Here is a 15,511-nt window from a genome sequence, read left to right on the forward strand (position 1 = left end):
GAACTTGAAGAGCACAGACCAGTTGTCAGTGAACAGACTATGCTCTGAATCAGCCAGAGTGGGAGTACTGAAAACTTGAAAATCTCAATGCTATTCCTGAGATCTTAGAGAATAACACAACCCTCAATACTCCCAGAGAGTAGCATTAGGACCAGCCCAATTTCCTTTCACAAATGCTGCAGAGTCTAGGCCTAACAAAGTATAAGGTCAGGAAGTAAACTGAAAAAAAAAAAGAGCAATCAAAAAGAATCCCAACATAGAGAACTATTACAGTATTAGGGAATCTCAAGAAACAAAAATAGAAGAAATTGGTTTCAAAAAATCTACAATTAAACCTAAGAGAAAAACACCACATGGGCATGAACTCAACTAGAATTCCTGGAAGAGATGAAGCAAGAATAAAAAAAAAATGTTTTTATTGATGAAATGAGGGTACTAGATGGAAAAAAATGGAAAAGAATGAGAGCTATAGAAAAAAGAAATGGAAAGAAAATTAACAGCTTTGCACAAGAGGTATAAAATCTTGCCTAAGCTACAAACTCACTGAAAATTAGAAGGAACCAAAAAGAAGTCAATGACTCTATGAAATAGAAAATATTAAAATAGTCCAAAAAAATGAAAAAAATGTAAGATATCTCAGCAAAAAACAACTGATCTGGAAATACAAGTTAAAGAGAAAATTTAAGAATCATTGGACTAAGGCTATGATCAAGAAAAAAAAAAAAGAGCCTAGAAATATTTGAAGAAATTTTAAAACTACTCGAACCTATTAGAACCAGAAGGCAAAGTGGAAATCAAAAGGATCCACCAATTGCTTCCTGAAAGAAAGCCTTAAATGAAAACTTCCAGGAACATCATAGTCAAAATATACCAAATAACTCTGCCCAAAGGGCACTCAAAAGACTGTATACCCTTTGATCCAGCCATAGCACTGCTGGGTTTGTAACCCAAAGAGATAATAAGGAAAAAGACTTTTATAAGAATATTCATAGCTGCACTCTTTGTGGTGGCCAAAAATTGGAAAATGAGGGGATGCCCTTCAATTGGGGAATGGCTGAACAAATTGTGGTATATGTTGGTGATGGAATACTATTTGTGCTCAAAGGAATAATAAAGTGGAGGAATTTCACGGGAACTGGAACAACCTTCAGGAATTGATGCAGACCAAAAGGAACAGAATCAGGAGAACATTGCACACAGAGACTGATACACTGTGGTACAATCAAATGTAATGGACTTCTCCTCTAGTGGAAATGCAGTTATCCTGAACAACCCAGAGGGATCTATGAGAAAGAACACTATCCACATTCAGAGGAAGAACTGTGGGAGTATAAACATGGAAAAAAAACAATTGCTTGATTACATGGGTTGAGGGGGATATGATTGGCGCTGTAGACTGTAAATGAACATTCTAGTGCAAACATCAACAACATGGAAATAGGTTCTGATCAAGGACATATGTAATACCCAGTGGAATTGAGTATTGGCTTCAGGGAAGGGTTGGGGGAGGGGAGGGAGGGAAAGAATATGATTCTTGTAACCAAGGAATAATGTTCTAAATTGACTAAATAAAATTAAATATATATATATATATATATATATATATATCAAATAGCTAGAAAGAATTAATTCAAGAACTGAGGAACCATATAGAGTCAGAATCATATAGAATTTAGCAGCTACATTCCAGAATGTAAAGGATATAGGCTGATAGCCAAAAATCACCCACCCAAAGAAATTGATTATAATGCTATAGAAGGAAAAGATTCCAGATGAAAAGACCTGAACTACGGAAAACATTTGAAGTTTCAACAGAGGAGTTAAGAGAAATATAAAAAAGTAAACATGAATAAATAATGATATGGAATATAAGCAAGGATAAACTTCTTACATTCAAATATGGAGAGATAAGTCTCTCCTCTGAATCCTATCATCATAGGGGGCAAGGAGAAAATCCAACTGGTCTCCCCTTTGGTCTGAGATTCCCATCCTGGTTATTATTCTGCAGGCCTAGGAGTAGTTCTGTTATGTCTTGATGATCTTAAGAATGGAAAAAGAGAGGAAAAGGAATATGCTGGGAGAAGGAGAGGGAAAGGAAGATTAGGGGAAATTATTTTATGTAATCAGAGTGCTTAAGTAAATATCTTTACAAATGAGAAGGGGATGAAGGAAGCAGCTCACACTTTATCCTCTCATGAACAATCCAAAAAGAACGACTATGTTCCTGCATGCTTACACAAACACATGGGTACTAAATTACATTTTATTTAACAGGAAAATGGAGAAAGGGGAAATAATAATAGAGGAAAAATTAGGGGGGAATTAGTCTTAAACAAAACCAAACAAAAAAACTAAGGATGCATAAAAATCTTAATAGTACCTTTTGAGGTAGCAGAGAATGGGTATCTGAGGGAGTTCCCGTAAACTGGAGAATGACTGAATAAGTTACTATGTAAAAATGTGGTAGGATACTATTTTCCTGTGAGAAATGATGGAGATGATTTCAGAGAAACTGGGGTAGGTTTGTATGAATGGATGCTGAATGAAGTGAACAGAAACAGAACAATTTATACAATGACAACAATATGGTAAAGACAACTGTGAAAGTTAGGAACTCATCAACATAATTACCACTTCCAAATGACAAATGATAAGATATTACACCTACCTACAGTCAGAAAAGTGAAGGACCCAAAATGCAAAATGAGACCATTTTTTTGGACACAGCTAATACAAAAGTTTGTTTTGCTTTACTATAAATGTTTGTAATGGAATTTGTTTTCTGTTTTCAACTGAATCAGGTGGGAGGATTAGAAGGTGGGTTTTTGATCATTTAAAAATATATAATAAAAAGTGAATATCAGGAGAAGAAACAAAAGGTAATGGATGATATACCTGGATAACCTCTTTTTCTAGGAGGTTAAGTGAAAGGAAAGGAGAAATTCAGGACAACTGAGGGAATGCAATAAACTATATGACCCCTACTTGTGTGAAATCTGAAATGGATGAAGGTATAGGTCATGAGTTTGATGAACTAGGATGTCAGGGCATTTGAGGGGATAAAAGTACATAAATTTCAGACCTCAAGGATTTGTGTTGAAGTTTATAAACCAAATGCCAAGTTCCTTGAAAAAGGAGAGAGAATGATCTAAACCTGATAGATAACTGTGACCAAGATTAATATAGTTGTATGGACAGGTGGAGTAAACCTCAAAGGAGAGGAGATTGCACAGTGATGGAAGTGAACAGCTGACAACAAATGTTTGCTTGTTTTTCCCCACCTAGTAGTGCATAGGTGGCTAGGGATGCAATGTTATCTTGGAAAAATCTAGATTTCTTTCATTGCCAGATGGAAATAGTATAAAAAGAAGCCAGTAAAGATGAAGCAAATCTTACTAAGGATAGAATGGGTTCCATAGGACACAGTGTAAGAGTAGGTCAAAGTATTCTAGAGACTTGGGAAGGGTAGAGTTAAGATGAATGAGGATAAAGGAGTGGGATGTGCTTAACAAGGAACAGGCAACCCAGGCAGTCTCTGATGATAAATCAGGGCAATTATGAGGCATAGTGGAGAGTGTGTTGTTCTTTGGGAGTGAGGCTTGTGGTAGCTTTGGCTGATTCTTGTAAATTCTTAAAGCTGCCTTTCTCAATGTATCTAGTTACTCCTTGAGGCCTGCTGTAAATACTACTGTTCCAGGAACACTACCCTACTATGAAAAAACTAAACTCTTCCAACTTTTGAAGTTCACAAAGTCAGTCTCTTATCTAAGCGGTTATCTTCTCCCAAAACAATTTACTTTTATTGGCTTGACTGAACTACTCTTCCATTTAGCAATAAACTGGCTTATAAGACTCTCCGGGTATGAGGGAGTCTTCTCAGCCAATCCCAATGCACTTTCTGGGCATTAGTTTTCATTTCCTTCCAAACTAATTTATGACTTGATGACTTTAAATGATTATAGTTCTCACCTGATAAAGGAATCTGGGTTCAGAATATATTGCTGGTTTCTTTTCCTGGGGTTATGTATTGATTAATTCAATTTGCCTGCCTCCTTATAATCAAGACACAGTAATTTCAGGGTTTATAAATGTGAAAATGGTACATTTGTAAGTGAAAGAAAGATCAAGAATATGATCATTATCTGTGGGCATAGTTGAGATCAAGTGGAAGATCATGGGAACTTAGTAGCTTGAAGAACTTGGAAGCTAAGGTTTTTGAAGGAACCTAAATATGAATGCATTAAGTCCTTTGGTATAAGGCAGGATTTGAAAGACAAAGACTGAACCAAGCACTAAAATCTTTAAGAAAAAAGAATGGTAACCTGATAACCAGAAGATAATTACTGCCAGAATCTTCGTTTGGTAATAAATTTGGATAGTATAAACCTCAAAAAAGGAGAGGTTGCTAAGTTATGATGGTAGAGGAGGACTTCCCAAGTGACAAAGGGAATCAAGGTGTACCCTAACCTTCACCTTTAGGTGAAGATGTAAAAGAAGAAGTAGAAAGTGATGAAAAAGGTGGCCAGAGAAACAATGTGATCTGTAAGATAGGAATAAGAAAGCAAACAATTTAAGAAAAAGTTATTAAAAATAAAAATAAATGACCAATTCCTGGAAGAAAAGGACGGGTTGTATTGTGACATGAACTCTCTAAGGTAAATGGACATGTCATAATAACAAACATTATTGCTGCTATTTGTGAATTCTTCATTTACTGTTTCCTTTCACAGGCAGTGGTTGATGCTTGCAAAATAATGGGAAATCGGAAATATTATGATCAAATAATACAAGACCAACTTGAGTTCCAAAGGCATAAAATTGCTGATGAAGTTGATGTTGTTACCATGAAAGATTACATGCATGTAAGGAATATTTTCAGTATTTTAAAACATTAATGAGAAAGGCTTCCCTTCACCCTATCACTAAGGGAAAAATATATGTTATTAGAGTAATTCATAGCAATCCTATATAAAGTTATAATTAAAAAGAAAGAAACAACTCACTTTTAATTTTTAAATTCTAATTTCTAACAACTTCACATCTTATTATAATACCATATTGGTATGAATATAGGATACCATATTATGTTGATTATATCCATAAAATGAAATTTCTTTAAAAGAAAAGTTTGTAGTTACACTGAAAAATATATATGCTGAAAAATATAATTAGTCAAAATTCCTTTATAAAAATAATTGATCAATTTGAGAGAAAATTATTTTTCTAAAAGTGAACAACTATATTTTTACCATGCAAAAATGTAATAAATTAAGGGAAACTAAGAAAATGGAACAATACAAGAATGACTGGGAAAAAGTAAAATTTTTCCCCTCTCTATCCATGCACCCTTCCCATCATATACAGTCCCACAACCTACCACCACCTTTGCACTCTTTCAGGTACTAAATTAATGTTTCTCCCACAAGTAGACCTATTAAAAAGCTTCTTCCATGTGTGAGAAAGAGGTTTTTTGTTTTTTTTTTTAAACCCTTACCTTCCGTCTTGGAGTCAATACTGTGTATTGGCTCCAAGGCAGAACAGTGGTAAGGGCTAGGCAATGGGGGTCAAGTGACTTGCCCAGGGTCACACAGCTATGAAGTGGCTGAGGTCAGATTTGCCATGTGTGAGAAAGAGTTTTAATGATAGAACTTACATACATTTTTTGGCACCTGAAGAGGAAGACATTACAGATGGAACAGTCTCATTTGCCTTTTTCCTCCCTGCTTTGCCTCTCTTTCTCTTCAATCTTAGATGCCTCCACAAGCACAAGGCTTGGAAACCACTATTCTGTAGAATTCACTACTATTGCTTCTTCTACCATGGTCTCTCCCCATCACATACCTACTCAATTTTTCTGCTCTGTGGCATTAAGCTCCACAGAGCCACATATGTTGCCTATCATAAGAAGCCCCAGTGTCATCTCTAAAAATGGAGAGAAAAATGCAAATTCCTTGAGGAGGTAACTCCTAGGAATTCTCTTACTCTACTTACTTTGGAGAACCAGGGAGGTGATGTAATTCCTTCATATTTACTGAATTTTCATTTTCTCTATATTTCCTTTATTTCAAAGAAAATATTGTGAACACATAATTATTAGTATTATTTAAAACCTCATTAAGGCTGGGCAGTGGGGGTTAAATGACTTGCCCAGGAGTGACACAGCTAGGAAGTATCTGAAGTTATATTTGAACCCAGGACCTTCCATCTCCAGGCCTGAGTCTCTATCCACTGAACCACCTTGCTGGCCCAGAAAACACAATTTTTAAAACCTGTAAAAGGGTTCTATGTCTTATTTGTGTTCAATAAAGAATTCTGTGTAATATATATTACCGATATGACCAGTAGTTGCCATCACTGATTTTATGGACTAATAAATCTTTGAATTATCACTCAAGGCTTTGCTCTGGGACATCTTTTCTTACTGTATATCCTATGTCTTGATGACTTGGTGGCATGCAGGTGACATCCAAAACTCTATATTAAACCCTAATTTTTCTCTTAAGCTCTGGTCTCTTATTATAAGCTATATTATAAGCTACCTATTAGACACTTCCAATGGGCTCTGCCATAAGCATCTTAAATTCAGACTCCAAAACAAGGTTCATTATCTTCCTCAATAGATCCATCTTCCCCTTACCTACCATCTCTCTTTCTTCAAAGTACAACTATCAGTCCTTGGGTTTATCAGTTTAAGAGTTACAGTAATCCTTCTACTTTATCCTATTATATTCATTCCTTTCCTTCACACACCTCACAAAGCCTAATCAATTGCCAAGTCTTGTTTATTCTACTACCACAATTATTTCTAGAAAATAACTCATTCTTTACATTCAAATAGCCACCTTCTTACTTCACATCATCATTTTTCATTACCCAGACTACTGCAATAACATCATGATTAGACACCACAATTTGTTTTAGGCCTTGCCAAACCAATCTCTGTATAGTTGCCACACTAGCATCCCCATCATATAGATCTAGAAACATCACTTCCTCACTCAAGGAACTTTAGTGAACTTTTATTGCCTTGAGAATAAAATACAAAACTCCATTCATTCAAATTAAGGACCTTTGTAAACTGACTCCAATTTACCTCTCCAGACTTATTGCACATTATTCCCCATCATGGACTCTATTCCAGTCAAACAAGTTTATTTTCTCTTTTCCCCAACTTGACGTTCCATTTTCTATTGTTATGCCTTTGCACAGTTGTCCTCCAGCATGGATTGCATCCCAATCTTCCTACCACCTCCAAATCCCTAATTATTAGTGTTCTCTCTTTTTTCCTTTTCCTTGTCTTCTTTACCCTACTGTCTGCTTACCTATTGTAGTCCTCCAATAGAATGTCAGTTTCTTAAGTAAATAAACTTTTTCAACTCTTATGTTTATATCCACAGCTTTTACACATATGCACTTAATAATGAATAGTTCCTAGAAAAGTTCTAGAATATAGTACTAAAGGGATATTTAATGAACATCTAGCAAAAAAAGTGACTACAAGGAGGCAGTATGACTTCAGGAAAATATCAAAATTAAAAATTCATTTCCCTTTTATTATTATATATTACATATAATATATTGCTATCATAATCATTTACTAAATTTTTACAAAGTATTTAACAAAGTACTTCAGATTGTTTTTGTGGGCAAGATAATATGGACTAGACAATAGTGCAGGGAGGTGGCTTTGGAACTATTTGAAAGGCCAGTCCCAAAGAGTAAATTTTTAATGATTCTATATCAACTTAGAAGGAGGTCGCTGATAGTGTCCCAGGGACCTGTCTTTGGACCTGTATTATATAATATTTTTATTGGTGACTTAGATAGACATAAATGAAGTGCTTCAATAGTTTTAAAAGTGATACAAAGCTGGTTGAGATAGCTAACAGGTTAAATAACATTCAGGATCTATTTGCTAGTGTTCTATTTAAGATTTTTGCATCTGTGTTTCATTAAGGAGACTGGCCTGTAGTTTTCTTTCTCTGTTTTTTAACTGCCTGGCTTTGGAATCAGTACCATATTTGTATCATAAAAGGAATTCGGTAGAACTCCTTCTTTGCTTATTATGTCAAATAGTTTATATAATATTGGGATTAGTTCTTTGAATGTTTGATAGAATTCACTTGTGAATTCATCTGGTCCTGGGGATTTTTTCTTAGGGAGTTCTTTGATGGCTTGTTCAATTTATTTTTCTGATATGGGATTATATAAACATTCTATTTCTTCTTCTGTTACCCTAGGCAATTTATATTTTTATAAATATTTATCCATATCACCTAGATTGCCCTATTTATTGCCAAATAATTGGGCAAAATAGTTTTTGATGATTGCCTTAATTTCCTCTTCATTAGAGGTGAGGTTTCCTTTTTCATCTTTGATATTGTTGATTTGGTTTTCTTCTTTCCTTTTTTTATTAGATTGACCAGTACTTTGTCTATTTTATTTGTTTTTTTCAAAGTACCAGCTTCTAGTGTTATTTATTAAATCAATAGTTCTTTGACTTTCAATTATATTGATTTCTCCTTTAATTTTTAGGATCTCTAATTTAGTTTTCATCTGGTGATTTTTAATTTGTTCACTTTCTCGTTTTTTAATTTGCATGCCCAATTTATTGACCTCTGCCCTCTCTAAGTTGTTAATATATGCACTCCAGGATATAAATTTCTCCCTGAGTACTGCTTTGGCTGCATCCCATAGATTTTGATAGAATATTTCATCCTTATTCTCTTCAATGAAATTATTATTTCTATGATTTGTTCTTTAACCGATTTTGGAGAATCGTATTATTTAATTTCCAATTAACATTCAGAATCTAAAAAGATCTCAGACTAAGATTTTGAGTTAAATATAATATAAAGTTTAATCAACATAAGTGTAAAATCTTATACTAGAGTTCAAAAAAATTCCTTTCCATATGTAAGATAGAGAAATGCATGACTAGATAGTAGCTGATCAGAAAAAGATCTGGAGGTTTTAAGGGATAAAACTTAATATGAGACAACAGTATGTAATGACACCCAGATCAGTTAAGATAGTCATGATACCCACTGTGTTCTTCCCTGGTTATATTGCATCTGTAATAATTGTGATTAAGTTTGGAGTTGAACATTTAAGAAATGCATTTGATAAACTGGAAAATGTCCAGAGATCAATCATAACAAGTGAGGATCAACTAAAGAAACTAGACACTGTTTAACCTAGAGAAAAGAAAAGTGGTGGTGGTTATATGGAGGAATCATGATAGTTATTTCAAAACATGTTGAGGAATTTCATGTAGAAGGGGGTGGATAAGACTCATTCTGCTTGGTTTGAAGGTAAAATTAATAGCAGAGGGTTGAAGTTGCAGATAAGCAAATCTAAGCTTAATGGAAATAAAAACTTTCTAATAATTAGTAATCCAGTTCAAAGAATGACTTGCCTCTTAAGGTAGGATGTTCTGCCCTACCAGGTGAATTTCAAACAAAGCCTGAATAACCTTGACCATTTGTTTTTGTTGTAGAGAGAATTTTTGTTAAGGTATGAGCTCTACACATGACCACTGAATTTTCTTCCAGTACTGAGAATCTCTAATTCTGTGTTGTATCATTTTGAGAATGTTCATGTAAGGGATTAGTACAGGATAGGCCTGGAACATAGAGCAAGAAACACAAAGAAGATAGACTTGAATAGTTGTATAGAACCCCAGCAAGTCATATGTTCCACACTTCTTCCCAGGAAAATACAAAACTATATCCTCAGTGCCAGATTCTTATCCTTCCCTCCCTAACAAGCAAAGGATATATAGTAGAACATTGTCCAAGGCTTGGAGTTAGGACACATAGGTTCAAATTATGTTTCCAGTATGTTTTAGCTCTGTGACTACTGAGTAAGTCGCTTTTTTTGGAGCCTCAATTACCTCATTGGTACCTTATTATTACCTACCTTATTGTTGTGAAGAAGTGCTTTGTAAACCAATCATAAATCACGAACTGTTCTCAGATTAACGTTTTCTAAGACTAACTACATTTAAGTCCATTTAATTTGGGGACAAATTAAAATCAGAGTAACTAAAAATATTTCATATGAAAATGAAGTGGGTACTCATACTTTTAACTGACCCATTCCCCAAAATTCTTATTCAGATATCTTCTGGACTTCAATATATTTAGAAGTAGCTAATTATCCTGAACACAAGGGTCAATTCATTTCAGCCCTGCATATATTAAACACCTAATATATATATATATATATATAAGACACTGTTAGTGCTGAAAGAAATTTAAAAGAAAACAGTTCCCTGCAGATCAAAACATACTATTTTTCACTTTAGTTAATTTGGGCTTTTATTTTGGGGTTTTGGTTTTATTTGATTATTCTCTTACAAAAATGAACAATATGGAAATACATTTTGCATGATACCACATGTATAACCCAGATCAAATTGTTTACCAACTCTGGGAAGGGGAAGAAAGGGAGGAAAGGAGACAATTTGGATCATATAACCTAAGAAAAATTACATGGAGATTTGTTATTACATGTAATTGGTCAAATAAAACCTCTTTACAAAAAAAAAACAACAACAATAATTCCTGTACTCAGAAGTTTTATGATCTTCTTGTATCTATTTTTTATTTATAGCCAAAATTGTTAAGAAACTTCTACTGAAAATTTAAAGAAACCCCATTAGGTCATTAGTGTTGGTCTTTGCTCAACAGTTTACCAGTTTTCTGGATGAAACTCCAGCGTATCTTGGTGGCAAAAGTAACTGCTGGAGAAGGCTGAGCCTGGAAAACATCCCAAAGACAATGATAATATATGACATAATGAATTATGCAGCTTCTGGAACACTCTCAGATCGTCTACAAAAAGAATTGAAGTATCTGTCACAAAAACCAAAATCTGTAGAGATGCAACGTGACCAGCTCTGGATTGTTTCTAAAATTAGGTAAAAATAATCTATTGTAATTTTAACTGTAGTAAGACAAAAACTGAGTTACTCTAATATGCTGTATGTAAAATATAACTAATTCTCTTAGTATGAATTTGCTATAGGTTATCATTTAGGAATTATATCTACCTTATCTCGAAGGCCTCATGGCTTCAGCCCAAGAATAACAATAACTTCTAGAAGTAGTGAAGTATTTTAGCCCTTCTCTTTCCCAGACCAGCTGACACATACTTCTCAATTATTTTCTCTTTCTATCAATGTTTACATTATAATAAAGTTCTCTCTCTTTAAAATGTTTTATTATAAAATTGTTAACTATTAGCATAATCACCTCACCTCTACTGTTCGGCTTCATTGACTTTCTAATGAGATTCAACTCAAATCTCACCTTCTGCAGACTTTTCCCTCTCTGCCTCCCCTCCCCATGTCTGCCTCTGAGGTTAGTTTTAATGCACAAAAGATGGATATATAGATAGACAGATATATGTGCCTTATTGATTTATATAGACAGGCATATATATATAGATATATATTACATGCATCGTTATTTACATGTCATCTCACCCCTTATAATTTCAACTCAATAGAGACAAGAGACTGTTTTTACCTTTCTTTTTATCTCCAGAACTTAGCCTCTTGCCTGGAACATAATAAGTGCTTAATAAGTGCTCATTGACTGACTAATTAATAAATAAGTGAAATAGGGGGCGGCTGGGTAGCTCAGTGGATTGAGAACCAGGCCTAGAGATGGGAGGTCCTAGGTTCAGATGTGGCCTCAGACACTTCCTAACTGTGTGACCCTGAGCAAGTCATTTGACCCCCATTGCCTAGCCCTTACCACTCTTCTGCCTTGGAGCCAATACACAGTATTGACTCCAAGAAGGAAGGTAAGGGTTTTAAAAAAACAAACAAATAAATAAACAAACAAACAAACAAACAAACAAATAAATGAATGAATGAATAAATAAATAAATAAGTGAAATAAAGGAATAATCATAATAAAATCCTCAGCATTAGACAATATACAAGAAAATGGATGAATGAACAAAAATTTGTTGTGTGTTTTCTTCCATATCTGTGTAAAGTTCTGCTATAAATTTTCTCTTATTCTCCTAGAGATTATAAAAAGCTGGCATATACTTTTCTGGTTGGATGAAAAAGAAATCAAAAGGTTTTTAATCTCCCTTTGCTCTTGAAGTGCTGTCTTGCATCACTAATAGCTCTTTGATAGTTGCTACTGAAAAACTGATCAGAGCTCCATTTAAAAATCACAGTATATTGCCATCTGAGGAAATGAGGACAAAAGATGACAGCTCTAATTTTATTTTCCATCCCCAACCCCTCCACAATTGTTAAAGCCATTTGATTTACTGATCCTAAATGATCAATGAGAAAGTATAGTGGAGAGAGCACCAGCCTTGGATTCAGGAAGACCTTGATTCAAATCCTGATTCTGATATATAATAGGTTTTTTATATACTTTGAGCAAGTCACCTAACCTTTTATTACGCCCAAGCAACTATGATAGAGTATGAGTTGTCCATCTTTAGAGAGAATTCTTTTTTCCTTTTTAAAACTTTATTTTATTTTTTGTTACATTCTGAGTTTCAAGTTCTTTCCCTCTCTCCCTACCAATCCTGCATGAGAGCAGACCAACATTAATATAAATATGTATGTGGAACCACATAACACATACTTTTAAATATCAGTCCTTTCTCTAGAGATAGATAGTATTTTCCTTCTCAAGTCCTTTGTAGTTGATTTGAATGGTCATATTACTCAAAATACCTTATTCATTCTGTTATTCTTCAAAGAGTACTGCTGTTACTGTATATAATGAGTTCTTGGTTCTGTTTGACTTATTTTACATTATTTCATACAAGTATTTTCATGTTTTTTCTGAAAGCAACCTGCTCTTCATTCTTACAGAACAGTAGTGTGCCTTCATATACTACAATTTATTTAGCCATTCCACAATTGATAGTCATCCCCTCACTTTTCAGTTCTTTGCCACCACAAAGGGAGATGTTATAAATATTTTAGAACATATAGATTCCTTTCCCCATGAACATACTGAAAAACACACCTAATAGTGGTATTGTTAGATTAAAGGGCACACCATTTTAAAACTCTGGGCATAATTCCAAATTGCTTTCTAAAATGGTTGGGTCACTTCACAATTACACCAACAGTGAATGTGTCCCAATTTTTCCATATCCTGTCCAACATTTGTTTATGTTCTATCATTTTAGTCAATCTTATAGATGTGAAATGGTTTCTCAGAGTTGTTTTAATTTGCATTTCTCTAATCAATAATGATTTAGATAATTTTTATATGACTTTATATGGCTTTAATTTCTTTTTCAAAAAAACTGCCTGTTTATATTTTTTTGATCATTTGTCAGTTGGAAAATGAGTCATTTTCTTATAAATTTGACTCAGTTCTATCTATCTATCTATATATATATATTTGAGATAGGATGCCTTTTACCTGAGAATCTGGGTATAAAAATTCCCCCTACCCCCATTTTTCTGCTTTCCTTCTAATCTTGGCTTCATTGGTTTTATTTGTACAAAACCTTTTCAATTTAAGGTAACTTTTTACATCCCATAGTGCTCTTTTTATCTCTTCTCTTTTCCACAAATTCAGAAAATCTTCTCTTTTCCACAAATTGGGTAGGTAATATGTTTCATGCTCATCTAATTTACTTACAATATCTCCTTTTATGTCTAGGACATATATGTCCATTTTGACCATATCTTTGTAAATGATGCAAGATGTTGGTCGATACCGAGTTTCTAACAAACTGCTTTTCTGTTGTCCCAGCAATGTTTACGAAATAGTGACTTCTTTTCCAAAAAGCATTTATCAAACACAAAAATTACTATAATATTTACTAATGTGTTTTGCATACCATCAAAACTACTGATCTACTATTCTGTTTCTTAACAAGTACCAAATAGTTTGTTTTTTTTTTAAACCCTTACCTTCCGTCTTGGAGTAAGGCAGAAGAGTGGTAAGGGCTAGGCAATGGGGGTCAAGTGACTTGCCCAGGGTCACGCAGCTGGGAAGTGTCTGAGGCCAGATTTGAACCTAGGACCTCCCATCTCTAGGCCTGGTTCTCAATCCACTGAGCTACCCAAATAGTTTTGATAATTACTGACATATAAAACAGTTTAAGATCTGTGTAAGAGGAGATTTTAACACAGAGTGGAAATGGAACACTGCAAGAAGCAAGAGTGACAGCAAAGGGCAGTTGGAATGTGGAGAACAGGGGCTGCTCGGTAATTTACCAAAGGATGGAGGAATTCACTTGAAACCTGAACAGAAAGGAGGTCCCTGCCTATCTCTGGATTGATAACCTGTCATATCCTGAAGATTTCCCAATCAAATCCATTGCCCATTTAGAATGTATTTGTTCCTGACTTCTTTGCTATCACCAGATCTTGAGGTCTGACAGGATTTCCAGCTGCCTGAAGGGGTTTTGCCCTGGAGGGCAGTTTGAGTCAGTACAGAAGAAAGAAACATCTTACTCTGTCTCAACTATCCCTACAGACAGTTGATGTTTCCTTAACATTAGGTTAGGGAAGCCAGCATAGGGGAATCAAGAAGACTGAGAAAGCTTAAAAGCTAGTCCTTTGAAACAGAAGAATAAACTGAGGAAACTGTTTCTTTTTGCAATGACTATGCTCTGGCTGGCTGTGACTGGAGAACTGGTAGAGGGGAACCTGAAACTGCTTATTTGTAATGGAGGTAGGAATGAGAAATGCTGAGGGATGCTAGTACAGGGATGCTGCCACACAGGGGAACTGCTCTGGGGAATGCTCTGGGGTTTGCCTATTGATCCCTACTGATGGCTGATAGATCAGTATATCTTTCTAACCTCCTCCTCCCTTTCACTCCCTCCCTTCTCCAACCCTCTCCTTCCTGCCTCCCTCACCTCCCAGTTCTTCTTGAAGCCTTTGGCTTCTTCCCTCCCCCCTTGAGTAAACTATAATGATACTCTTTTCTTTTTCTTTTTCAAGTCAAGGGGTTTATTGGGATAACAGGATAGGAAATTGAGGTAAGAGGGATGAGGATTTCCCTAATCTATAATGAGGGAGAATTTGAGGGTTTGAGAAAGTAGTCCAGTCACAAACTGTGACTCTAAGACAGTTAGAGAGATGGAGGACAACAGCTATTAAAAATCTTTTCTTCTTTTTCACAAAGTCAGCAAGGTCTCTCAGCTTAACCCCAGAGAGAAAAAAAAGTCCAAAGTCTCTCAGTTTCTCCTGGCCAGCTCAACTCTCAAAGTGACATCCAACTCAAAAGCCAAGTTTCTGCTTCTCTCTGTGGCCAGAAACCCCCACCTGCCACTCCTGGGAATATTCCGTTTGGAACTTTCCTCTTGATTGACAGGCAGGTTAGGTCCCCAGCTTGTTTCTTGCATCTTGGTTTACAAGTCCTCTCTCTCTCCATGCCTCTACCACAATCCCTCCTTTTATTAGATAAAAAATGCAACTTGCATTTTCAATGATACTTACCTTAATAATTTTATCTATCTTAACTCTTTGCTATCTGAAATATATTCATACCTCCCTCCC

At 35.0% G+C, this 15,511-nt stretch overlaps 1 protein-coding gene across 4 annotated transcripts in view; it reads left to right on the top strand.

Annotated features, from left to right (window-relative positions):
* The window catches only part of C4HXorf58 (chromosome 4 CXorf58 homolog), a 71,629-nt gene that overhangs the window by 40,060 nt on the left and 16,058 nt on the right, over positions 1-15,511 (top strand). For all 4 annotated transcript variants that reach the window (XM_007493416.3, XM_056793360.1, XM_007493417.3 and 1 more), the window contains 2 exons: positions 4,731-4,862; positions 10,695-10,924. In XM_007493416.3, the coding sequence (XP_007493478.2) occupies positions 4,731-4,862; positions 10,695-10,924 (362 nt within the window). The remainder of the gene's footprint in view (positions 1-4,730; positions 4,863-10,694; positions 10,925-15,511) is intronic.

This window comes from Monodelphis domestica, chromosome 4, assembly GCF_027887165.1.
Source record: "Monodelphis domestica isolate mMonDom1 chromosome 4, mMonDom1.pri, whole genome shotgun sequence".
Taxonomy (NCBI): Eukaryota; Metazoa; Chordata; class Mammalia; order Didelphimorphia; family Didelphidae; genus Monodelphis; species Monodelphis domestica.